Genomic DNA, 27,442 nt, shown 5'->3' with positions numbered 1-27,442 from the left:
TCCAGCAAAGTACTTAATCCCATAACTCTTCTATGCATGATGTCTCCTTTTCAAACTAAAAAGTCCTAGTCTTGTTAATTAGTCCTTGTACACCTCTACCCCGATATAACGCTGTCCTTGGGAGCCAAAAAATCTTACCGCGTTATAGGTGAAACCACGTTATATCGAACTTGCTTTGATCCACCAGAGTGCACAGCCCCGCCCCCCGGAGCGCTGCTTTACCGCTTTATATCCAAATTGGTGTTATATCGGGTTGCGTTATATCTGAGTAGAGGTGTATAAAGCCCTTCACCCAACATGAATTTGTTCTGCTCTTCTCTGGCCCATTCCTATTTTTTGCTGACTGTTGTAACCAAATGTGAGTGTGCTATTCAACATAAGAAGAAATTAGAGTCCTTTAAACAATGATGTCAAAATTAGAGGTCATTAAAATGAATAGGAAAAGTGTGTTTGTACTGGAACTGCAGTGCATTGTAAAAATGTAAATGTCACATATGATTGATTCTTAATTTTATCTTAACATTTTTGATGATGCTTATGAGTAATTATTTTTAACGTAATTATTGCAGGATGATTGGCCAAGATTTCCGTTTCTAGATGAAGATCGTCCTTTGGTGGACAAATTAAGAAATGACTATTCATTTGATACAATTTCTAAGTTTCTGTATGAAAATGCTCCACTACAAATCAGCCGTGTCTCAGATTTGGAGAAGAGAATAGATGAGTGCACAACTGAACTGAAGAAACATGCTGAAAAAATATTTTCTTTTCAACAAAGACCAACAGAGGAAGATGACCATCGTGTTTCACTAGAGCAAAGTAATGGGCAATTATTTTAGTTATTACTACTGGGAATAATGGTTGAAAGGTGAATGAAGTAATTTAATCCATTTCCCAACGTTTAAATTCTGGCTTAGCCCTAGTGATTATGTTCCAGTTTTTGGAAATAGCTGTGAGAGTATGCTGTCTAGTATGGGGGAAGCGGGGGAGGAAAGCAGTGTGTATATATAGACAGAGAATTGGATAAAGATCCAGTGAAATAAAGTAGAATGAAACTTGCACAGTAGAAAATGATCATGCAGTGTTCAATAGGGATAGAGTGTATCTTCATGTATAGCCTTGTGTAAGGAATGGTGCATAAGGTGTAGCCTCAGGAGTAGTCCTGGGAAACATATATGCATATATATCACTGTAGGAGTAGCCCAGGGAGTCACTGTGCCTCAAAGAGGCATAATTCCTTTCTTGTTTCCTATACTTACAACAAATTACACTAACCTACACCAGTTCAGCTACACTGTCTGATGCACTGGGAATGTGGAGCCAAGGCTCTGCCAATTACCTGTTTTCCCAGTCCACCTGCTTCAGGGGGAACGGAGGAAATGAATACATACAATTCACATACACAAAATATATGCATTCCTTTGGTGCAATCAGTGAGGCTCAGATAAGTGAACACAAAAAATACCCTCTGGCTGAGAGTGGATGAAAATGTTGTCCTTCGTCACCACAGTTGACTAGAACCTCAACTTTACATCTCATCTGAAAGACACTTCCAGCAATGCGTTGTCAGTCCATGCTGGGCCATTGGTTCAATAGTGAGTTAGAAAAGGGAGAGCCACTTCTTGAATGATCAGCACCATGTCCTGTAGCACATTGGTTTTCCTTAGAAGTAGCTTAGCAGATTGTATCTTGAATTGCTATGGCTGCAGGGATATCATTATTGCAACTAAATAATTGTGTTTGGATATTTAACTAGATAAATTGATACTGACTTCAGTAGAGATATGCCAGTACACATCAGCTGAGAATCTTGTCCAGTATTTATCTTTTATATTTACTATTTCATGAAATTTTGTATCTTGAAAATATTAGTAAACTCATTTCAGTATTGTTTTCTGCATTATGTATATATTGGGATCTCCTGGGAGATGTGGTCCTGATATTGTAGATACAGTAGGATTGTCAATTGATTTATTAATTTATCTGTGAGCTGAAATCTAATTATTTCTGCTTGATTTCTTCACTGCAATGACAAAATACTCAATTCCATGTACATAGAAAAATGTTATTTTATTATTTTTCTGATGAACACTCTCTGAATATTAGTTATAATATTTCCTAAGATATATCCACACAATTATATATAAATTCATCCTGATTTTTCAAAGTCTGGGCATTCTCATCATATTCTATTGGGCTACCTGATATACAATATATTATAATTTTCTTCAAATATGTTGATTTGTGAATTTCAGGACTTCAAGCACTCTAACTTTTGAAAAAGTTTTGTTTTGTTTTCCCATGTACAATTGTTTCATTCATGTCTTCTTGCTTAATAGATCTTGAATTGGTTTGTTTGCTAAAATGTATTTTGAATTAGGCACTGCAATGACATTATTAGGTGCTAACAACAATAAAACTATGGAAAAACTGTTGAAAGAAAGCTTGCCACTTACTTAAAAGTGACTGAGTGGAGCCAGCCACTGAATCCCTAAAATTAGTCCCAAATCGGCAGAGTACTTGAGCATGTGCTTAACTGCTGTGTTCTGTTAAGTCAGAGACATTGTTCTGAAAAGCATTGTTTGACCCAAAAGTAATACACGAGTAGTTACAAATTATATCAAAGCAGATAGTTAACACTTCCTTTGCTGCAGCTAATGATACTTTTGGAAGTGGTATTTTTTCTGAATAGTATGTGGTAGTTGAGGTTTGTGCCCTGCAAAATAATCAAGAAAAATTATATGGGTACAAAGTATGAAGTAAAGTTTTACATGGTGAAAATTCAGAAAAAGTTCATGTATGATAATTGATGACAAGCTCATGCTTCTCACCCCACCCCACCCCACCCCACAAGGATAATCTTCTGGTTAAGCATGAGGCTGGGCACTTAGGGTTTGTCTACACGGTGGGGTAATGTGTTTTATCAGGTTGTTATTTCTAAAGCTCACTAAAGTTTTGCGCATTAAGTGGTTGACGTAGACCCTGTTAGTATGCTTTAAAAGAGCACTAGAAACCTTTGGTGTGCACCCGCAGGGTCTACATGGACCAGTTGATGCACAGCATGTTAGCATGCTTTAGAAATCAAAGCCCCATAGAGTGCATTACCCCACCATGTAGACAAGCCTTTAATCACTCTGTGTCTCAGTCCTCTATTTGTAAAATTGGATTAATTCCTCGTGTTGGTATTGTAAGTCAAAAATCATTAATTGTAAAGAACTCATAAATACACAAAATTCCACAGCTGTGCAAACTCCCCCCAATGTCAGAAACTTAAAAGAAAGGTACCACTCTTAAGTCCTAGGGGTGCACTCTCCTCTTCATTCCATCTCATAAAGAACAAATAGGTGCACAATAGATGCAATTGGATAATGTGTTTTTTAAATTTATAAAGTGAATATGCCTGGAGGTGTTAGACATGGGCAATGATTCTTAACAGCAGTTTGCTCACAGTGTATTAAGCCATTACATTTTGTTTAGTTAAAGTATAACCCTTAACTTGCATTTGCAACTGGATGTGTGCAGTGTCAAATTTATCATAAAAAGGAGCAAGCTTAGGCCCTGATCCTGCAAAAACTTATGCATGAGCTTAACTTTGTATGAGTAAAGTACTGTACATACAAACGTCTTTGCAAGAATGAGACTTCAGCCTGTCACATCCTCCACAAATGTAGCTCTTAAACAGAAGATGAGATATACATAAAGGAAATGGGAGTCTTACTGAGCCTACCATTCATCTCAAAGATGAGTCAGTAGGACTACACACTGCATAAAATTAAGCACATAAGTATTTGCACTTTTGGAGCCTTAGTTTGCTCAAGATCTTGAATTTGTCCTGAAGCTGAAAAAACAGAGCTGACTATTTTGTTGCTAATTCTTACTCTTTTTTTTAAGCCAATGATACTCAACTTACTGATTCAGAAGAAATTTCAATTCAAACAGGCAAGATGAGGAAAACAAAGGTATACTATTTATTTAATTTTTTTTTCATTCTTTTACAGGCTTAGACAGTGAAGACCAAATTTTCAAAGGGGCCTCTATCTTGCATCTTAGACTGAGTTTGTGGTCCGCCCTATATGATCACACAGATAAAACTACTCAAAAATATGATCGTTCTTTATATTGTCACACTATATTCTGTAGTGTAGATAAGACCTAAAGCCTTTGAGTGTCACAGGCCATGTTTTTCAATTTGAAGTCATACTTGGGCTATTATAAGTTCTGTCTTGTAATATGTCATCAGCTGAAAGCGTTTTCCTTTATCTGAGAATACAAGATGTTTAATTCATGGTAAGAAGTGCATTTAACATTAGTTTTGAATGGTTTGTTTAAAACATTTTTCAGATTGATAAATATATCACTGAGGAATCAAGCAGAAAAAATGTAAAGGTAAGTTTGCTAAACATATAATAAAGTAGATTACAGTATAATATCAAACCAATATATTGTGTCAATAGTGTCAATTTAGGGAAAGAAAGGAATACAGAATTAGGTCCCAAATATATATATTAAAGATTCAATATTATTTTTATTAATTATATACATTTAGATATACCGCATAATGGAAAATCCAAATATGGTGTGAGTGTGTTGATTTAATTGACATGTCATGAATGAATACTTGGGGCCTAATTTTTGGTTTTCTCTAAGCTGTGCTTAATGAAGAACCTATGGGGGAAGCAACAGTAGCTGTGTGTCAGTTTTATATTCTCCTGATTCCTGGGGCTGTTTGGGGCTGCTCGTAGGCAGTGGGTAGCTAAGGCTAGAGAGGACTCAGTCTCCCCAAAATTGATCTCTGCCAGAAAAAGCCTCTTCACTACTGCTATGATGGAGGGCTTAATTGGGTGCTAACTGCGTGAGCCGTAGCCCACCTAGGCCCACTCATGGATATGCCCCCGCTGAGCCTCCCTGCCCCAAAAAACATTTTCTTCAGCCACCTATGAGTCTGCTTCTGCTCCTGCCATAAGTTAAAGGAGCATGTAACCAAATCTGACTGGTAAGAGCACACAAGGCGCCACTGGGACAGCCAGGGATTCTGACTGCTCCATTTGAGGCATCAGTGTGATTACTTACATAAGTAAAGTTAGTGATAGGTGTCAGTGTTGTGGAACTGAGCACTAAAATATTAACTGACCAAATTTCATAGAGATAATATGAAATGAGAACAGATGTAAACTTCTATCACAACACAATAATGTATTTATAACTGAGCTAATTAAGTTAAGAAAAATATTACTGATACATGTAAAAATAGCAAATAGGTTCTGTGTTCTTCTGAGACTTCTCTAAAGTTAAGGACCAAAACCTGCTCACGTGAATTGCATGAGTAATTTTATTGACATCACTAGATCAGAACCCACTTAGCTCACAAGAGTGGTATTATCTGCATAGAGTGGTAATATTTGCATAATACTTTGAGTGCTATGTAAATGCTAAGCATTCTTCTTATTTTTATTTTGCTTTCTGTACTCTGAAATACAAACTGACCCACTTCCTGGCGTGAAATAAAAAACATACAGCATGTTCAAATTATATGAGGGTGATGTCAGGCAGAAGGAGAATTGTTTTCTTAGCTATGTCCATGGCCTCTGCTGGAACACTATCTGTTATGCACTTGCCATACAGTTAACAGAATGACTCTGCAGTGACTAGCTTCAACAAGGAGATGAAGGCAGGGCCTGGGAAATAGCAAAATATGATCGCAAATTGAACTGCTGACTTAAATATAAAACAAAGCAAAACACCTTGACTGGGGTTTTACTCTATAGCTTATGGGGGGGGAGGGAGTAATTTTTGAGACAGAATCATAGGGATGCAAAACATTTATTAATGATCAGGCAGCAATTTCTTGCTGTACCTTGACTGATTGATAATTGGACCTCTCATTGAGTCTGGACAATCATAGAAAGTAATTGGTAAAGAAAATACTACTGAAAAAATGGGACTCCCAACAATGGAACATTTCCATTGTGGGTAAGTGTCTTCAATTTCAGTTTAGAAAAAATATATGGTGGATACATTTGAAGTGATATATTCTCAGCAAAAAAAAAGAAACTACAAGGAATGTAATAATTAGTAATTAAACGTTTTTTTCCTTTAAGAATTATAGATACCCAGGTTTCAAGTTAAAACAGCTTACAGAACTACCAAGACATTTGGAAGCAGCAAAACTTTGGGACTTGGTTATAAAAGCTCACAATTTCAAAGTATGTACACTTTACTCCAGTTTGCTAAATAGAAACTGCTAACATAAAATAGTGCCAAATCTTTATGGTTTATATCTTAAGTAAGCATATATTTTAAAATGTTCATATTCCATTTTTTCTTTACGTTTTTTTAATTCATGAAAGATGCCAGACTGAGAAATCTAGACAGTGAAGTCCATCATTTATACACACAACTGGCTCACCTCAGGCAGCAGCAATGAACGTTTCCCCTCAAAGTATTTTCTTGTGTCTCAAACCTGATCTATTATTATATTGGGGAAAAATACATTAAATTAACATTAGAGTTGCAAAGTTAAGCACTCAGAAGTTAGTAAGCTCCAGATCTTCAAAGGTATTTAGGCACCTAACTCCCATTAAAATTAATAGGAGTTAGGCATCTTAATACCTTTAGGGATGTGGGCCAAATTAGGGTTGCCTATATAACCTTAATTCAGCCTCCTTCTGTATATGCATTATAGTATAGTCTTGAATTACATGATCACGTGGTATTTTTGCACAGGATCCATCTCTCATTCAATCCACAGGATGGACAGTGCTCAAGGAATGAATCAGGCCTGTGTAGTGCATGAGGCTGTTGTCTACAGGACTCCTGCTGTGAGGATCCATGGACCTGGAACCCAGGTCTGCAGGCTCCTGTGTGGCTCCCTTGTTCACACAGCCAAACTACAGGTCTGGTGAAGCAGGGAACAGCAGCCAATGAGCCCTATGAGTTCAAGCTCCACTGGATGTCTCACCCATGGAGGTCCTGACTGGCAGAGCCTACTGCGTTCTCTAATTGCCCTAGGGAGAACATCTGGAGGCTGTTTGTGCAACTAGGTGGATTTCCAGCTTGCTGCTGCAAACAGACCCTTGATACATTGCCTCACTGCTGGTTTCTGGCCCCAGTCCTGCTCCTGATGCCAAGCCTTGCTTCCGGTTCCTGGTCCCCTGCTCTGCTCCTAACTCCTCAGGCTGCCTTCGTTCCTGGTTCCCTGCTCCATTACTGCATCTTGCCCTGCCTCCGTTTTACTAACCGTACTTTGGCTGACTCACTTGGCTCTGACATGGTGCAACTCATTGACCTCGATTCCAACCTTGACTGCTGCTTCTGGCGTTGAACCCTCTAGACTGAACTCAGACCATGTCCCTTATAACCATGGCCCTGGCCTCTTCCCCCACCTGATACCTGCCTAGCTGATCCTGATACCTGCCTAGCTCAAGTGAGAGGGAAGTGAGAATGACCACACTGGGAAACACCACTTAAGCTACACAGAGTGATTGGATTAAGTGATTTTGTTAGAAGCTGATGAGTTGTAATTCAAGTTCCTGCATCCCATTGCATTACTAGCGCAGCAGCACACAAGCTTTGGTGTGTACGTGTTAAAGTTCCCTTATACGCTATCTAGCTCAAATTTAAAGCACCACTTAATTTGAGCTGGAGGTTTGTGTTTGTGTACAGGAATCAGGTTAGGGAAAAACTTGAGTTACACCCCAAGCTAATAGGTCAGTGAAGACAAGCCCTCTGTTTCTTCAAAAGATTATGCACATGGATTCTACTCTTGGTGCGCACCCATTTTGTACAAAATGGGATTCTTTTGGGCAGTAGTGCCCAATAGGACTGTGCCTGCTAGATGTCCTTGCACCTCCCACTCAAGAACATAAAAGGCAGAGTGGTCCCTGCTATCCCTCAGTTCCTTCTTACTTCCTGTGGCAGCAAGAAGGAACCCCTCCAGTGTCCACTTGCTTCTCGGTGCTAGTTATTATTGTTAATTAGTTAATTCTCAGTGAAATAGTTTTAGTCTTTTTGCCTGTTGGCACCAAAACCAGGGGTTTTTTGTGTGAGATATTTAATTTATTGGCTAGACTTCTCCCCTCCATCCATTAGAGGAGCTCTAACAATATGGAAGAAACAAAATTCCCAGGGTTCAAAATCTGCCCTTCATGTGAAGCTTCAATGCCACTTTCCAGCAGACTTGCCAGCTGCCTCTTTTGTTTAGAAGAGGATAAACAAACATAGAGAATTGGTAGACAAGGTCCCAAGGGAAAGAAAAAGAAGTTCAGGACAGCTGGCAGTTTCTCAAAGGGACAGCATTAAAGGCATAACAGCAAACTATCCCAAAGCAGAGTAAAGATAGGAAGAAACAAATATAGCTGTATCAGGAGCTCTTTAAATACCTGAAAATCAAAAAGGAATCATACAAAGAGTGAAAACAAGGACAAATTGCTAAGGATAAGTACAAAAGAAGAGCACAAGCATGAAGGGACAAAATCAGGCATAAAATGAGTTACAACTAGCAAGGGACATAAAAGGCAATAAAAAGGTTCTGTAAATGCATTAGAAGTAAGATGAAGGAAAGTGTAAGTCCATTACTTAACAGGGAAGGAGGGGTACTAACAGATGACACAAAGAGGAGGGTGCAAGTGTTTACAAATACCTACACCATCTCTGACAGATGTTTGTCTAGCGTGTTCTTAAAAGCTTCCAATGACAAGAACTATACAACCTCCCTTGATAATCTTTTCCAGTACTTAACTATCCTTATAGTTAGTTTTTTTTCCTATTATCTAATCTAAATCATCCATAGACTGTAATGGGAGGGGCAGAGCTCTAACCTTTTATAACCCTTTGAAGACTTATCCCAAATAAGTGTTTAGGTCAACTGTCATTCTTTGAATAGCTGGTAATAACTTTTACAAAAAAAAATTATAGTGCTGTATATTTTGAGGGACTGAACATTACTTCTAACATTAATGTTTCACTACCAGCCTTCAACAAGATGTTTAGATTCAAAATATACAAATTTTTTACTTTTTAAAAAATTACTTATGTATGCATATGTTTGGCACACAATGCTGTCAGAAAGCCTGCTATATAGACCCAAAAATGAGTTGGACAGCTCAAAAACCATAATTTTAGTACCACCCCCAACTCCAAAAAGTCTGTTTTTTGTCGTACTGACACTACGTTACCTTCAGCAAATGACAGGAAATTAATAGCTGCCATAATAAATAAACCTGACACAGTCAAAATGCATGAATTCCAGAACAATTCAGTACATAAATTACATAATATTTACAATTTCTCAGTTATTATCAGATAGTAACAGATTTAATAACTGCTTCAAAAATTTAACTTTAGAAATACAATTTGTGTAATGTAATACTTTATAATAACAGCCTCATTTTGAAAAAAAAATGTAGAAGACTGCAATTGCATTCTACATAAGCATATTGAAAAAATACCATTATGTGAGTTTTAAAGTCTTTTTATGGCATTAATTGTAATATTTTGGGGCCAGTTTCAGTGGCGTTGGAACAGTTTTTATAGTGGGGCAGCTGAAAGACATTGAACAAAACTGTATGCCTTGTGTATGATAGAAATCACTTCAATCCAGAGGGTGCTGCCACACCCCCAGCACCCTAGTTCCAGCACCATTGGCTAATGTGTACCTTGCCCTGTAGAGCTACCCACCAGGACAATCCTAAAACCTCACCAATACTTCTGCACAGGGGCCATGCACAGTTCATAATTTCTGCCGGTTACCTGATGCAGAGGGGAATAAATGTAACCTATATATGAATCTACTTTATTGATTTGGCTAGCTACTCTTATTCTCTGAGGTATTGTTTTTAAATTGCCATTGTGTTGAACTCATTTTTAGGATTCAAATGCAAAGAACACTACCTAAGGCCTCACTAATTTTGTGTATCTCAGTTTTTGAGTGCCAAATTAGAGACACTTAGGACCTGAGTTTCAGATATGCTAAATATCTGTAATTCCAGTCAAAGCAAAGCCAATGCAAGCTGCAAATGCTTGGCACTTAAGAATATCAGGCTTTCATTGTATCCACTTGAGTACCCCATGTTGTACCCAACATAGTGGATAATTTTGAAAGAAACTGCTTCTCTTCAACTTAAAGCTAAGCATTTTCCTCTTGAGGTTTTTTCCAAGTGTTTGCTGAAGCTAAGACATTTTTCTACTATCTGCTGGATTTTGTTATGAAGTGCACCACTTGCGCTCTTTAACTTTTCGCATTTCTACAGTCTGAATAAATAAATTAAACAAAAAGTTTGTTTCAACAGGGAGAAGTTTTTAAAGTTTGGAGAAAGTTGTTTCTCTCAGAAGCATCTATTGCTGTTTTACAGGATTGTTTTTGGTGGTGGTTTCTTCAAAAGTTTAAGGTATAAACATATAACAAAATTATTCTTACATCTCTTCTAATCAAATGTATAAAATAACGATTTCTTGTTTTACAAAGTCATGATCCATAGATTCAACAGGAGCAGAAGTAGGCCCAGAATGAAACATCTAACTTTAATCTGATCTCAGAGGACAAACGTTTTACTTGTGAAGAGCCATTTAAGACAGAAGGTTTATATCACTGAATAATAAAATAAAACTTTAAGCCAGTATTGACTGTTTACTTTAGCTTTGCTTACTTTGTTTAATGATGCTAAGATTTATGCAAGATTTTGTTTTGAAATAATTAAATATAAGAACATAAAGCAAAAATATCACTACTTTTGTTACCTGACACTATCAATATGTACATAACTGAGGAGCCAAGGGAAAATATTCATACAGTACATGACTGTGCTTGTGAGCTACCCTTGACTCAGTACAGTGCTTCAGCCCAACATTTAAGGTGGTGCTTAATAGGGATGGATTAAACCCGTGCTTCAAATTAAGCATGTGCTTAAATGCTGTGCCAAATAAGAGCTTTTGCAACAAATTAAGAAAACTGTTAATTTAAAGGGGGAAAGAATACAGCAAAATGTAAAATTACTTTGGGAATATGAATAACAGTGTTGTTCCTCATATCGTCAGATTAAATGCCACAAGAAATTGCTAATGCCACAGTTCAACAGGGTATTTAAGCACATGTCTAACTTTAAACATGTAAGTCATTATATTATCTGTAGTGGAATTGCTCGCATGCATAAGTACCCTGCTGAGTCGGGGCCTAAATTCTGACCATCATCATGTTAATTCATAACTATTTCTGATTTTATGTTGATTTTTCCTTTTAAGCCTAATCAAGAAGATCAAGATTACTTGTTTGACAGAATTGCAGACAGCTTTGTATCACTTTTCCTATGTGTCCCCAGTGATACTAAAGATGCTTTTTTTCAGGTAATGGTACAGTAACATATGAGTTGCAATGATTAGTTATATAAGTTTGGCAAGTTTTTAAGGCTCTTTTTCTTCCTTCTTGTACATGGTGTGGAAAAATGCATTAATTTCATGGAAATTGGTATGGCAGAGGTAAAAGCCATACAGAGACAAGCTCCCCCACTCACATAGACACAAACATTCCCTTGCTTAAACAATACATGTTTTGGGAGAGATGTATAGGGGGTTCCTGGCTGAACAAAAGGAAATAGAAGTTAGGGAGCAGCAGCTGCCCAGGGAAAATTTTCAGAAGTACCAGAGGCCAAAAGATCAGACTTTTAAAGGGATTTAGGCACCAAAACAGGTAAATAGGTGCCTAAGTCCACCATGTAGGCACCGCTGACATTTTCAAAGCTATAGCTCATGTGCCACCTAATCCCTTTAGCTGCCTAGGTACCTTGAGCACCTAAGTTTCTGCTGGTAAGCATTTACAAAGCAATCTAAGTTCTGCTGCCACCCAACAGCTAACAAGCTGCTCAGAGCAGTAGCTGAAGCAGAAGCCCTGAAGTGGGATTTTTGAAGTAGGAGAGAGAGAATGCTTACCTCACCTCCAGGGCCCTATCCTGTAGGTGTGCTTTAAGCACACCTGTTACCTGCCAGACTCTGCAGCAGGTAGTCTAGATGCAGGATACTGATAGATGGCAGCATATTTTTTGGGCGGGGGGGGGGGGGCGACACAACACAGCACCTGCACAAAAAACATTCAGGGCACAGGGACATATAAAGCCAGCATGAGAAAGGTATCTAAATGAGCAGGAGAGAGATAGAGAGCATTTTGGCAGGTAGGGCCTGGGTTACCTAAGCAGCTGACCTGGCATAGATGGCTAACTACAGGAGAGGGTTTTCAAGTCTGAGATTTTGAGCAGAGATCAGCTGCTTAGATGCCTAAACTCTGCCTTCTTCCTGCCCTTTCCTCTGCATTTCACTACTGGCTTCTGAAAATCCCTTTCTTAGGTGCCTAACTCTCCGTATGTGTTGTATGAGGAGTCTGGGTGCCAAACTCAGTGCTGTGAATACCACTGGGTGGCAGAGCTCCTAGGAGTTAGGCTCAGTGTTGCAACACCTAAGTCCCCTTTGTGAATCTAGCCTTGAAGCACTTTTGAAAATGTTACCTTATGTAGCATACTCCTACTGAAAAGCACAATACAAATTTCTACTAAATCACATGTAAGTTAATGCTGAGGACATAATTATCAACTTCTTGAGCTAAAGGTCATCTACTGGACCTTACAAGAGGGGTTGCACCCTTCCTTAGGATTAATAGGGCAATTAAAACTAAACTGTCAATTATCTAATATTAGTTAAGCATTTTGAGATCCTCAGATGACACACTATATACTCATATTCTCCTCCTCATATAGGAGTTATGTGGATTATTTCATTAATTTACGTGAGGTTCTCAGATACTGTGGTGATGAGCACGAAAGAACATCCAATAAACTAGGACTTACTCTTGATTTTCCTGCCAGTAATTCTGACTCTGAGAGGCTGTGGCATTTGGAACTCCTCCAGTGTGGGGCTGCATTTAAGCTATTACTAGGCTATGTCGTCACCATTCACTCTGTATATTTGACAAACAATTTACTCTGGCTAGACTTTTCCTGTTGGTGTGTCTATTTGGGAGCCCAGTAGCCACAAAGTGGTACAATCAACCAGGAGAAAATAGTCATTAGGTCTAAAAATGCCATGTGCAAGTCCATGAGGTGTTGTTCTGGGTGGGGTCTTGCCTCCCACTCACAAGGAGAAATTAGAAGTAGAGATAGTTACATGTATATTTGTATGGTGTAAGTGTTTAGTATGCAACATATATTATGACATTGCTTGGACCAGAATCCAGATATGTGCTAGCATTTAAAATTCAGATTGATATGTTGCAGCAGCTGTGTTTTTATTCAGCCTGCATGACTGATATGAAATTTAAAATAAACTCCTAGGTTTAAATTATTAAAATGAAATGTTTGCATAGTATTTTCTTATGAAAATATTATGTGAATAGACTTTTTTAGCATTATAAAAATGCTGATACGGTGCTAAAGTTAGTATGCACATATCTGAACCTATATATTCTAGGTAGAGAAAACAGAGCAATGTGGGTATGGGTGAGAAAGAAAGAGAGAGGAGAGTGACAACTTCTAATGTTAGAACAACATGCTGGCAATCTGAAATTAATACCTGGCTCAAACAATATGTGACCAATGAAATGTGATCCTAAAATAAACATGGCAAAATTTTCCAAAATGCTTATTTTTCATTACATATAGTGATTACTTAAACCTTAAGCAATTTTTTTAATTCCCAATTCACTCGTCCTGCTTCATTTGAGCCCATAATGACTCATTCAGAGATTATAAATGTAGTCTTTTGGAATCAGCATTTTACAATTCTTGTTCTAGCTGCCAACCTTGACTTGTACCCTTTTTCAGCAAGGTATTGACCATTACACCTGCTATTATATTTGACAGATATTTAATATTTCATACAAATAATAAAGACAAACTATTTTTGAATGCATTAGTTCAATGATTACTGCATTCCGCTTTAATTTTTTTATGTAAGCAAAATTATAACTATAGTAAAATTAGTACTAAAGCTCTTTTTTAACCTTATAATTATTATATTCAGTTTAATTCTTATTTTGGCAGGTGTATCCTGATTGTTTGTCACAAGTCATCTATGTTGCTTTCTGTGAAGCATTTCCAGAATCCAGTAAATCTTTTGATGATGCATTTAAAGATGGATTAGTGGATTTAATTTTTCAGTGGGTATCAGGTACTGTTAGTTAATTTAAATACATTTTTGAAATGTATTATATTAGGATTTCCAGATTTCTTTCCCTCATTTAGAAATTATTACTTTTACCCCACTAGTGGTATTTAATAATAATAATAATAATAATCTATTACAAGAAATACTATTGTCAAAGATGCTCTTCTGAGTCTGGAGCATTAATATCTCAAATTCCAACTCTTGGTTAGAGAATGGAAAGCAATTGGTGGTAGACTGGAAAACAAATGGAGATAATTTGAGCTGATTGTTCATCATCATCTCTGTGGAACAAATGTTCTTAATTATTTAAGGAAACAATTAACCTTGACCTGACTGAGGATAAATTTAAGTCAATTATTTTGTATCTGCATGTAACTCAGTACGTTTCCACTTGCACCTTAGCTAATTGGATTTGTGAAAACTTGTCTAGAACCTTTAGCTTTATTCATTAATGAAATTATAAATTCATTTATTATTAATTTTAAAAGTTAAGGTTACTTAATGTTTAATGGTACTTTAAGATGCCTCAGCATTATAGAATTTGAGGTTTTGTGAGTGGGTATTAACCTTAGAAATTAAATTTTCTTGCATAATGCCAGCACTTAACATATTTTACGAGCTATCATCAAATCTGTAATCTCTGCCTCATTGCAGAGGTCTGGGAACTGTTATATATATATATATATATATATATATATTGTATACCTGTAAAAATATTTAACTTTTGCAGAATTAGCCAGCAATTGTATAATGATCTCCAGGCATATGTATCAATGTCTCCTTATGGGTGAGCTGCAGTCTGTGCAATGCACCATTAGGGTTGCCAACTTTCTAGTCACACAAAACTGAACACCCTTGCCCCTGCCCCTGCCCCGCCCTCCTCCGAGGCCCCGTCCATGTCCCGCCCCTTCTCTGAGGCCCTACCCCCGCTCACTCCATCCCCCACTTTGTCGCTTGCTCTCCCCACCCTCACTCACTCGCTCATTTTCACCGGGCTGGCTCAGGGGGCTGGGTTGCGGGAGGGGGTGAGGGCTCTGGCTGGGGTCCGGGCTCCAGGATGGGGCCAGAAATGAGTTCAAAATGCAGGAGGGGGCTCCAAGCTGAGGCAGTGGGTTAGGATGTGAGAGGCTGGGGGTGCGGGCTCTGGGGTGGGGCCAGGGATGATGGGTTTGGGGTGCAGGAGGTGGTTCCGGGCTGGGGGGTGGAGCCGAGGGGTTTGGAGTATGGGAGGAGACTCCAGGCTGAAGCAGGGGTTTGGGGTGTGGGAGGAGGTACGGGCACTGGGCATGGGGGTGCGGGTTCCGGGGTGGGGCCAGAAATGAGGGGTTCAGGGTGTGGAGGGGACTCCAGGCTGGGGCAGGGGGTTGGGGTGCGGGGGAGTGAGGGCTCTGGCTGGAGCTGCAGGCTCTGATGTGGGGCCGGGATGAGGGATTTGGGGTGCAGGAGGGTGCTCCAGGCTGGGACCAAGGGGTTCAGAGGGCAGGAGGGGAGCACGGGGGGGGGCACCGTAGGCCAGATGAAATTAACCACGGGGTTGGATCCGTGCCCTAGGTTCTCTAGCCCTGCCCTACACGTAGGAGCTGGACGGGGGACATGCCGGCTGCTTCTGGAGAGCCGTGCGGAGCAGAGGCTAGCAGGGCGCCTGCCAGCCACGCCACGCTGTGCTGCCAACCAGACAGTCAACAGCCTGGTTAGCAGTGCTGAGTGGAGCCGCCAGGATCCCTTTTTGACCAGGTGTTCCAGTCAAAAACCGGACATCTGGTCACCCTATGCAGCATGCTGACTCTTTCTCTGTGATCCTGTGTGAAGGGAATATTCAGGAAGAATCTGTGGTGAGCACAGCAATGCAGCAAGAATGCAAAATCTTCAGGCCATGATTGAAAGAGAAACTGTTGTGTGAATATTGGAAAAGAAAGTAGGCAGAGACAGACAACGTGAATTATCTCTGTTGGAGGGAGCACTAGAACATCTTCCCCATGAATTAATCTTAAAATGTCCTGTGAAAATACTTGGAACTGGAAAGCCTGTGGTGAATGCAGTTTATTCCCTTTTCCAGGAGCAATTTTTTTCAATTTCTATAAAGATTATTACAGGAACCAAGCTTGTCTGGTCTGATGTTCTTTGGCAGCAGAATTTGATTTTGAAATTTTTATTATTAATGTCTGCATGGTCTATTACCAAGGTATAATAATAATAGATTTTTTTTGCTTTTAATCAACATCCAGACATAGATGAACACAATACATTGAGGAAGAGAGATTTTTTTTTAAGGAAATCATGCTTTACCAATCTATTAGAATTCTTTGAGGGGGTCAACAAGCATGTAGACAAGGGTGAGCCAGTTGATATAGTGTTGTTGGACTTTCAGAAAGTCTTTGACAAGCTCCCTCACCAAAGGCTCTTAAGCAAAGTAAGCAGTCATGGGATAAGAGGGAAGGTCCTCTCATGGATTAGTAACTGATTAAAATATAGGAAATGAAGGGTAAGAATGAATGGTCAGCTTTCACATTGGAGAAGGGAAATAGTGGGGTCCCCCGAGGATCGTTCTGAGACCTGTGCTGTTCAACATATTCATAAATGATTGGGAAAAGCGGGTAAACAGTGCGGGGACAGTGACAGAGTTTGCAGGAGAAGGTAATTAAGTCCAAAGCTGACTGTGAAGAGTTACAAAGGGATCTCATAAAACTGGGTGACTTGGCAACAAAATAGAGATGAAATTCAATGTTGATAAGTGCAAAGTAATGCAATGTAATCCCAACTATACATACAAAATGATGTTAGCTAAATTAGCTGTTACCACTTAAGAAAAATCTTGGAGTCATTGTGGATAGTTCTCAGAAAATATCTGGTTAATATGCTGTGGCAGTCAAAAAATCTAGCAGAATGTTAGGAACCCTTAGGAAAAAGATAAATAATAAAACAGAAAATATCATAATCCCTCTATATATAAAGCCATGGTATGCCCACACCTTGAGTACTGCGTGTGGTTCTAGTCACCGCATCTCAAAAAAAGATATATTAGAATTGGAATAGGTACAGAGAGGAGCAACAAATATTATTAGGGATATAGAGCAGGATATAGAGGAGAGATTTAAAAAGACTGGGACTGTTCAGTTTGGAAAAGAGTTGACTAAGGGGGGATATGATAGAGATCTATAAAACCATTTATCCAGGGTGTGGAGAAAACAAATAGTGAAGTGTTATTTACTCCTTTACCTAACACAAGAACCTGGGGTCACCCAGTGAAATCACTAGGCAACAGGTTTAAAACAAATACTAAAAAGTACTGCTCACACCACACAGTCAACCTGTGGAACTCATGGTCCTAGGATGTTGTGAAGGCCAAAAGTAAAACTGGGTCCATAAAAGAATTAGATAAGTTCATGGAGGATAGGTCCACCAATGGCTATTAGTCAGGATGGGCAGGGACACAATCACATGCTTCAGGTGTCCCTAACTCTGACTCCCAGAAGCTGGGACTGGATGACAGTCACAAATCTGTCAGTGGTAGGGTAGGGCACCCCCTTTGGGTTATATGGGGAGTGCACATGCTTGAATCCAATTACTCCATCCCCACCCCAGTGGGTGCTGTGGGGCATCTTTTTAGCAGGCTGGCAACCTTCCAGATGGGGACTCTTCACTGTCAAGTCCCTTCTCTATGTCCCTTGTGATGCCACCAAACATCCCATAGTCAGCAAAACAGGTTAAACTAAAGAAAAACTTGTAAGCAGGTCCCTCCAGGATATGGGACTCTGGGAGTATCAAGGTCCACTTCAGAGCTCACTGGGCCAGTGCAAGCCTCTGTTCTTTTCCCCTTCTACTCAGGGGTTCTGCACCCTCCTTCTGCAAGGGCAGGGGCTCAGTAGGCTGTCAGTCCTCTCTCCAGGTCTGGAGAAGCTGAACAGTTTGTTCCTTTCCCAGGGTTGCCCCTATCTGAGTGGAGTTCCCTCTCTTTTAGCTCCTCCTCCAGTCCTGGCATGATTTGCAGCAGCAGCATGAAAGGGCCAATCCAGCTCCTTATCCCTTCCATGCTAGTTGGGGTTTATATACACTGTCACATAGGGACTGGATCATCCATAATTGCCATGTACTGTTCATTCATAGAATATCAGAGTTGGAAGGGACCTCAGGAGGTCATCTAGTCCAACCCCCTGCTCAGAGCAGGACCAATCCCCTACAGATTTTTGCCCCAGATCCCTAAATGGCCCCCTCAAGGAATGAACTCACAACCCTGGGTTTAGCAGGCCAATGCTATCCCTCTCCCCAAGGTAACAAGTGAAAGGGGCATTTTTGACTCCTCCCCTCCTCAGTGTCCCCTGGGCTGGAATGCTACATTCCACAGGGCCAAATAAGTGGATAAAGCCACAACCTCAGCATATCTCCTCTCAGCACTGCCCTATAAGTACTGCACGCTAACCAATTGCACCACTGGAGCATTCCTTCTGAAGCATCTGGCATTGGCCACTGTGGGAAGACAGGATACTGGGAGACTACTAGATACTGACAGACCATGGGTCTGACCCACTATGGCAATTCTTATGTTTTTAGACTGAACTTTCATCTGGACTATTGACTATATATCAGATGCAGACTACTTTAGCGCTTATTTGTTTACATTTTAGCCAATGTGGGCTTCACTGACATGTGCATTGGCACTGTGTGATAAACATTGCGCTGCTGATAAACAGTAGAAATATATTTTATATACCTGTAAAATGCCAAAAATGTTTGTCTCTGTATTTCCCCCCCTCTATGAAAAGCATTGTTTTTCAGGCAAAAATTACTTTGATCTTACCAGGAGACAAAGAGAAAATTACTCAGAGAAAAAAAATGCATTAAAAATCTCATTTTAGGACGTCTCTGCACACCAAGGTCACAGTCTACCACTCTTCTCTGCATATGCTGTTTTACCATGGCAGGACTCCTCAGCAGTCAGAATAATGTGCTGTGGATTATATTTTTATTGCTTCTCTGGGCAAGAACAAAGTTAATTCCCAGTGAGACCTTACTGCTCACAGCAGCATACATGTTAACCTGCTGAGGGATAAATGTGCACCATAACTCCCAAATGGGTCTTACACTGGCACGAGCTAGTTAAACCCAAGAATCTAGCCTGTAATATGTGTCTACTGTAAATAGACAGTGGGCAGAGTTATCAAGAATTCAGTCGGACCAAATGCCAAAAGATAACTAGAAGACCACTGCTGTGGCTTGGATTCCATATATTTCTGGAAATACTGAAACGTTTGGGTTAGAGGCAGTAAAACACTACTGGCAAGGAAATAGAAAGCCACCGAATAAAGCAAATTATACACCCCTGCCAGGATAACTTGCAGCCTTAACAAAATCTTTCATTGTAAATGTTTTGTGATGTCAAATTACCAGAATGGGAACAACTACAAAATAAAGATATTTCTCCTCTCATGAAATATAATTTAAGATATCCATACACAAAATCAAGTGGAAAAGGAAGTTAACAAAAATAGTAAATTAAGATAATGAAATGAAAACAAAATATTGAATAGTAAAATGGGCATTCAAGGCCCAAACCTGGAAAGAAAGACTGTTTTTAAAAAAATAACACTACTCAAGCAAGTGAAAGCCTAGCATGAGCCCCAACAAACTTTGTTTAAATTAGCCATGTGTCACCAAATACATGAATTTTAAAGAAGATGTGCATTTCAAGACTCTTGAAGAAAAACTGACACCACTATTCCTAATTCCACTGCAGACGGTAAAATGCATGAGCATTGGTTGTGCAGTTAGAGCAACAACTGCTAAAGACCAGAATACTTGGTAAAACCCTCTAAACATCTTTCATAAAACGGTAATTAAGAAAATAATATTGTTATTCCAAAGGCTGACATAAGTTAAGAATCTCTGTTAATTGCATAAAAATAAATAATAATCTGCACAAAATCAAACCGTGAGCCTGATCTTGCAAGCACTCATGCCTGTGTTTAACTTTAAGAATGTGAGAATTCCTAGGGAAGTTGGTGCGATTGCTTACTATTTTAAAGTTAAGCACGTGCATAATTGTTTGCAGATTAGGGACCTGAAAAGGAATCAAAAGTCTTAACTTCATTTGAAAGGATAACATGTTTGGTATAGGATAGCTTTCAAAAGTAACACCAATTACTTCTTTCTTTTTCTAAAGTTAACTTATGCTTTTCAGGTCTAAAGCCACAGAAATTTGCTTGGAAGAAATGGAATCTAGATGGCCTGAGGAAGCCCACAGTAAAGAGTAGCAAGAAAGATACTATTACCAAGGCACCAGTTAAGGGATCTGGCAAATCCAAAGCAGTCATTGAAGCTTGTGAGTATTTTTTAAATGCACAGAATGCATTGCAGCATGAATAGCTGAATGGAACATACAGTACTTTGCAAAGTCTAATATAATTGTCAACAGAAATCATTATTCACCCTTCCATTTTATTTTGTAAAGGGTATCCAAATGAAAAAATTATAATAATTTGGAACTTTTGGATTGACTCATACATATATCTTGCTGTTTTGCTGATATTTGCATTTAGAGAAATGAGTAAAAAAAAAATGAATGTGAATGTCAAATACTTAAAATAGCTGCTGATATGAGGGCACCATATGGCCATTCATCTATTGTGCAGAGATCCCTTTCTCCACTTCATCCAGTGGGTCATGAGTCTTCCTCTTACTCCTTCCTGCTGCCTGGCTCCTATTTCCACCATTCCCCCTACTGTTACCATTCCTCCTCCTTGCTCCTGGTGGACCAGCTCTTTCACCACTCCATGTCTTTCTTGCAGGGCCGGCTCCAGGCACCAGCTAAGGAAGCAGGTGCTTGGGGCGGCCAATACAAAGGGGCGGCACTCGGCAGGGCCGGCTCCAGGGTTTTGGCCGCCCCAAGCAGCCAAAACAAAAAACAAAAAAACCAAAAAAAAAACAAACAAAAAAAGCCACGATCACGATCTGCGGCGGCAATTCGGCGGGAGGTCCTTCGCTCCAAGGCGGAGTGAGGGACCGTCCGCCGAATTGCCGCCGAATACCTGGACGTGCCGCCCCTCTCCGGAGCGGCCGCCCCAAGCACCTGCTTGAGAAGCTGGTGCCTGGAGCCGGCCCTGGCACTCGGCCTGCTGTTGGGGTGGCACGTCCGGGTCTTTGGCAGGAATTCGGCGGTGGGTCCCTCAGTCCCTCTCTTCCTCTCTGAGCTGCTGCCGAAGTGCCGCCGAAGGGGAAGAGAGGGAGTGAAGTACCCGCTGCCGAACTGCCACCGAAGAATGGAGTGGCGCAATTGAGCTGCCGCTGAAGTGCCACCAATCGGCTTTTTTTTTTTTTTTTTTTCGCTTTGGGCGGCAGAAAACCTGGAGCTGGCCCTGCTTTCTTGATCCTTCCCACTGCTTAGCATCCTACTTCAAGCCCATTCTCTTGATGCCACCATATACCCTTGTTCCATATCATTTCCTGGTTCAAGTTCCTCTACTGGGGAGAGGTCCAACCTATGATGCCAGAAAGTCTAAGTGGTGGCCCCCAGTCTTGACAATTTATATTTGATTATAAATTGAAAATGTATTTTCTGAGCTGCATCCTATGATCTTTAAACTGAAGAGTTTGAATCAACCCCATCTCTATGCGGTGAAAGTAGGGAGAGCTGCTTTCCCAGCTGCCTCCCATCAACTCCTCTGCAGTCTCAGCAGCAGCTCTCCTGTGAACTGAAAGTGCTCCAAACAGCAGTAATCTCCTCTGTATTTGAGCTGCTCAGCAGCATCCCCAGTGGGCACCTGCTACACTGCAGGGGAGAAATGATAGAATGACTGTGACTGTTCCATATCTGCTTCACTGTTGGGCTGTCAGAGCCCCAGTACAGGAACTTGATTGGCTCTGTTTCAGTCTAAGGGAGACCTTCTCCTAGCCAAACACCAAGAGCAGGAGGGTGGGGAAAGTTGCAAACCAACAACCTGTTCCATGTCCTTGATTCTCTGCTCCAGCCCTAGCCCCAGTGAAAGTTATGGCATTAGGGAGGCTGCTCTAACTTGTACTTGTTAGTTATGGACCAGAAAGGATGGGCCAAGGGAGCAGAGCAGGGCAGATAAGCTGTCCCTAAATATGGATTGGGCGCCTCTGATCTTTTTGAAATAATATGTTTGGATCTCAGACTGAAAAGGTTGGACACCACAGCTCTATATCATCACCTGCCTATAGTGTTGAATGAGCACTTCATTCTGCATTAACTCTGCTGTGTCAGCTTGTTCAGTATGACTCACGATCAGCTCTAGAAGATAGAGGAGTAGAATGATCACAAGGTGTGTTTTATGACCAGGGCACCTGGCTTTGGACTAACGTGCAACAATTCTCACATAGCTTGCCCATAGCGAAAGCACAGGAGAGCCACTCTAGTCTGACTACATTTATTGAGTGTGCTGTCTAACTGATTCTGAATAGGAGCTGCAGGATTGGGGCCCTACACAAAAGGCATTTTACTTTTTATAGGGCTTTCTTTTATTTACAGAATTATTTTTGCTTGTATGAGCTGACCATGTATATCTACTGCATAATAAGGCTGGGCATCTCTCAGTCTTCAGTTGTTGACTTGTAGCCTTCCTTGCTCTTCTTCCTTGTTCTAATTCCTATATTTCTTTTCAAGTACAATAAGTAAAGAATGAACCACAATTGCATTAAGGAATGCTGAAATTAGCACTGTCATCAGGCTTACTGTATAATTCCCTTCTTACCACTCAGGTTCCTGTCTCAAAAGGAGGTTCTTGCTTTCAGTATTCTTTATTTATATGTCGCTTAGTCTGCAATAACAGTTTAAAAATAGAAGTTTATCTAAAATACTGAAGGGACATTGTCAGGAGAATCATTTTGAAAAATGATAAGCTTTTACAAAACCTGAAACTAACAAAAACATTTGCATGAATTTTCCAAGTTATCATGTTTTTGTTTTTAATGAATCAGATTTCTCTTGCAATTCTGGAACCCCATCATTGTGCTGGTACAAGAGAACAAGAATATTAAACTAAGTAGAAAGTAAATATATGTGCAGCAAGTTAAGTAAAACACTCCCTGTTCTGGACATGACCCTCTTCCCCTTACTGGAGCTGTGCTATCTATCCACAGTAGTTCCTAAAGTCATAGGGGCTAGAGTAACCCTGTGTTTGGCCCCAAAAGAGGAAGGCAATGATTTGATTTGTGTGGTGTGTAATGTACATGGTTCTCTCTTATCCTCATTCACTAAATGTGGGAGGGTATTATTGTTATACCTCATACTTTTAAACCTCCCATCCCACCATTTACCATGGTCTTTTAAGGGTTGCAGGAAACATGAAGTCCAGTGAACTGTTCTCATTTATGGCAATTGAGAGGCTGGTTATACAGACAACCACATTATGCCTAAAGAAGAATCATGTTAGTGTGGTCTGTCACTCCCCAGAAGAAAGTATTTCCTAATTTCAATGGTACACAGAGGCCATAATGATAATAATCCTTAGCTCTTATGTGGTGCTTTTCCTCTGTAGGTCTCATAGTGCTTTAGAAAAGGTTAGTATCGTTATTTCCATTTTGCAGATGAGGAACTGAGGTTCTGAGATGTGAAGTGATTTACCGAAGCACAGCGGGTCAACTGCAGAGCCAGGAATAAAACCCTGGTCTCCTGAATCCCAATCTGGCATCCTATCTACTAGACCATGCTGACTCAGCAGCCAATAGCCACATAGCCATTTTATTCCCATATAACTGGTGTTGTCCAATGTAAAATTAAATCAATGTTACGCTGGCTGTCTATGAGGTACATATTTTGAGTCCCTACACATTGTTCCCATAAAAAGGAATACTGGGAGCACTTAACTTTTATTACCGAAAATATTGCTAGCCTGAAAAATAACGTATAATACTAAAATGGTTATGAAAACAGACTAATAATGGAGATTTTTTTAAACAAGATTGGTATATTGAAACATGTTTGTTTGGGGTTCCTTTGTCAGGCGGGCTTGTACTGTTGTTTAGAGTAGAGCTTAATACATAAAGGTGTCTAGGGGGATTTTAAAAAGTGCCTAAGCAGGTTAGGCATCTAACATCCATTGAAATTATTGCGAGTTATGCATATAACCTGCTTAGGGGCTACTAAAATCCCCCTAGGCACCTATTTGCATCTTTAGGCACCTTAAAACCTTTGAAGATCTGGCCCTCAATCGATTTCAGTGGGAGTTACGAGTGCTCAATGCTGCTCAATAGGCACTCAGTACTTTTGCAGGATCAGACCCTGGACCATCATTACTGGAAGAACTGTTCTAAGAATGACAGTAAAAATAATAAGACTTCATAGGTAAAGAAAGATTCAGATAGCAAAATATCCTTCCTCAGGAACAGGTCAAAAAACACTGTAATTTTCAACTATGAAGTATGTTCATCTGTTTTAAAGTCCTGTTCTTGTTGGATCCCCACTAAAGGAAAATATTTTATTTCCTTTTCTCATTGTGAAATGATTTCTTCTTACTTCAGTTCTCTGTTCAGCTGATGACGTTAAAACCCAGCCTTTACAAGTGTAGAGCTTCTTAAAAATTTAAATAAAAGGTTTTTTTTTTAATGAAACAAATGGTTAGTAGTGAGTTAAAATCTGTCTTACAAACAAAATTGAAGAAAATCTCCCTTTTTAGGTCTGGAATGTAAGCAGTTATACAATTTCAGTATCTGGAATGCCTTAGGATTTACAAGGAAGCTTGCTTAAGCGAGTGCATTATTAGATTATTTACAAGACTAAGGTTTTTAATGCTTGATTTTCTTTATACTACTTGAAGTTTTGTGTAATTTTTAAAAATACTAGAAAGTATAGAGATATAATATAAAATAATTTGGATTTACACTCTGCTTTTTCAAAGTGTTGTTAGAAGTTTTAGCTGTATGAATCATTAAAGTTAACAGAAGTCTCATGTTTAAAACCTCATGTAATTCCTTAAAAAAAATACTCTTTGAAGTTTCTGTTTTAAAGTGCAGGTCTACTCTAAAAATGACTGTGTAAAATTAGCAGAGTAGAGTTCCATGTTTATTGCCATTAAATACTCCATATCAAATTTGCTCCATTTTCAAGTGAAAAGTTTTGCTAACTGTCACCTCTGAAAACTCAATCTGGAATGGAAAAAACACGCTGAATTCTTTCCTTTTCATGAAATATTGTAAGTAAATTAAGAAATAATTATGGAATTCCTGAGTTCTGACCTCAGCTTTGACTGTGACTGCATCTCTTTCTTTAGGCGAATCACCTATCTTCTCTGTCTCAGTTCCTCCAGCTGTAAAATGGAGATAATTATGGGAATAATAATACTTTCCTAAATACTTCATTTGGTGTTGTGAAAATAAATCCACTTATTATTTGTAAAGTGTTTTGACAATTAAAAGTACTATGTAAGTGCTATTCTTATGTAAGTGTAGTGTAGTGACAATTGCTTTCTGTGTCAGTATTAGCTTGCTGCATTTATACTAGCTTAGGACCTGAATCAACAAAGCATTTACCTTTAAGCACATGAGTGTTCTGTTGACTTCAAAGTTCCATCGACTTAAATGGCACTAATCGCATGCTTGAAGTAGCTTGCTAGATTGGGACTTTTGAGAACACGATTATGTGTTCACCCAGAGACCAGATTATCCATAAAAGCGCACTGGTTAAAAAGAACAATATACTTTTATAAATATGGTTTCTTACTTGTTGGATAATGATTAACCATGTGGCAATCTGAGTGGCTGGTATAATTTCTGTGATAATATTTTAAAAGGCTGCAATGTAGAACTAAAAGTGAAAACAAATTATATATTTTATATTTTAAAGGCCATGGAAATTGGACAGTTTTGCCACTGTTAACTTTATGCTATATTATACATGTATTTTACAGTAGTAGACATTTAATAGTGTAAAACATATTACAAATACAGCAAAAGATAAATTTGTATTTATCTCATGCAAGGAAGACATATTTTCAAAAAATCAGACTTAAACAAACTCAGAGAACTGGTATGTAGGGTCCCATGGGAAGAAAATCTAAGGAAAAAGGAGTCCAGGAGAGTTGGCAGTTTCTGAAAGAGGCAGTATTAAAGGCACAGCAGGAAACTATCTTAGGGTGAAGAACATAGAGAAAGAACAGTAAAACGCCAATATGGTTGCATTGGGAGCTCTTTAATGACCTAAAAAATCAAAAAGAAATCCTACAAAAAGTGAAAACATGGACAAACTGCTAAGGATAAGTATAAAAAAATAGTGTAAGCATTGTAGGGATAAAATCAGAAAGGATAAGGCACAAAATGAGTTACACCTAAGCAAGAGACATAAAAGGCAATAAAAATAGATTTTATAAACACAGTAGGAGCAAGAGAAAGATAAAGAAAAGTGTAGATCCACTACTTAGTGGAGAAGGAGAGCTAACAATGGATGACACCAAGAAAGCTGAGGGGTTTAATGCCTATTTTAGTTCAGTTTTCACTAAAAAGGTTAATTATAACCAGATGTGTAACACAATTAATATTAACAACGAAGTGGAAGGAACACAAGCCAGAATAGGGAAAGAACAGGTTAAAAATATTTAAATAAGTTAGATGTCTTCAAATGGGCAGGTCCTGACAAAATTCGCCCTGCGGTACTTAAGGATCTAGATATAGCAATCTCTGAACAATTAGTGATTATCTTCAAGAACCCATGGAGGACATGTGAGGCCTCAGAATACTGGAGAAGGGCTAACACAGTGCCTGTCTTTAAAAGGGGGAACAAAGAAGATCCAAGGGAATAAAAGACCAATCAGCCTAACTTTGATACCTGGAAAGATATTGGAACAAATTAACAAATAATCAATTTATATTATTGCCCGATCTTTAGATTATGTATTACACCTCTACCTCGTGTGACAAAGTTCCTCCTCTATCTTGGTGGGTCCTGCGCTTATGGGTGGATTTTCCTGCCTCAGAGATTCATCATGTGGGTTGGGGAACAGCCCAGAGACCTTCCCCTCTGGAAGAATCCCACAGTCCAGGTCAATTGGGAGGTTTGGGGGGAACCCCGGGCCCGCCCTCTACTCCGGGTTCCAGCCCAGGGCCCTGTGGACTGCAGCTGTCTATAGTGCCTCCTGTAACAGCTGCATGACAGCTACAACTCCCTGGGCTACTTCCCCATGGCCTCCTCCAAACACCTTCCTTATTCTCTCCACAGGACCTTCCTCCTGGTATCTGATAACGCTTGTGCTCCTCAGTCCTCCAGCAGCACACCCACACCCTCACCCTCTCACTCTCAGCTTCTTGCGCCTCTTGCTCCCAGCTCCTCACACTCGCACCACAAACTGAAGTGAGC

At 39.6% G+C, this 27,442-nt stretch overlaps 1 protein-coding gene across 1 annotated transcript in view; it reads left to right on the top strand.

Moving 5' to 3' along the window:
- FAM227B (family with sequence similarity 227 member B) overlaps window positions 1-20,502 on the top strand; it is a 31,852-nt gene extending 11,350 nt beyond the window's left edge. Inside the window, exons 2-8 of the mRNA XM_026648458.1 lie at window positions 570-819; window positions 3,892-3,959; window positions 4,342-4,386; window positions 6,099-6,203; window positions 10,287-10,385; window positions 14,019-14,145; window positions 20,318-20,502. Of these exons, the coding sequence (XP_026504243.1) occupies window positions 570-819; window positions 3,892-3,959; window positions 4,342-4,386; window positions 6,099-6,203; window positions 10,287-10,385; window positions 14,019-14,145; window positions 20,318-20,502 (879 nt within the window). The remainder of the gene's footprint in view (window positions 1-569; window positions 820-3,891; window positions 3,960-4,341; window positions 4,387-6,098; window positions 6,204-10,286; window positions 10,386-14,018; window positions 14,146-20,317) is intronic.
- The last annotated feature ends 6,940 nt before the right edge of the window (window positions 20,503-27,442 follow it).

Source organism: Terrapene carolina, unplaced genomic scaffold, assembly GCF_002925995.2.
Source record: "Terrapene carolina triunguis isolate 2854851 unplaced genomic scaffold, T_m_triunguis-2.0 Scaffold67, whole genome shotgun sequence".
Classification (NCBI taxonomy): Eukaryota; Metazoa; Chordata; order Testudines; family Emydidae; genus Terrapene; species Terrapene triunguis.
Note: the sequence above shows the minus strand (reverse complement) of the source record. Positions and strands in the feature narration are given on the sequence as shown.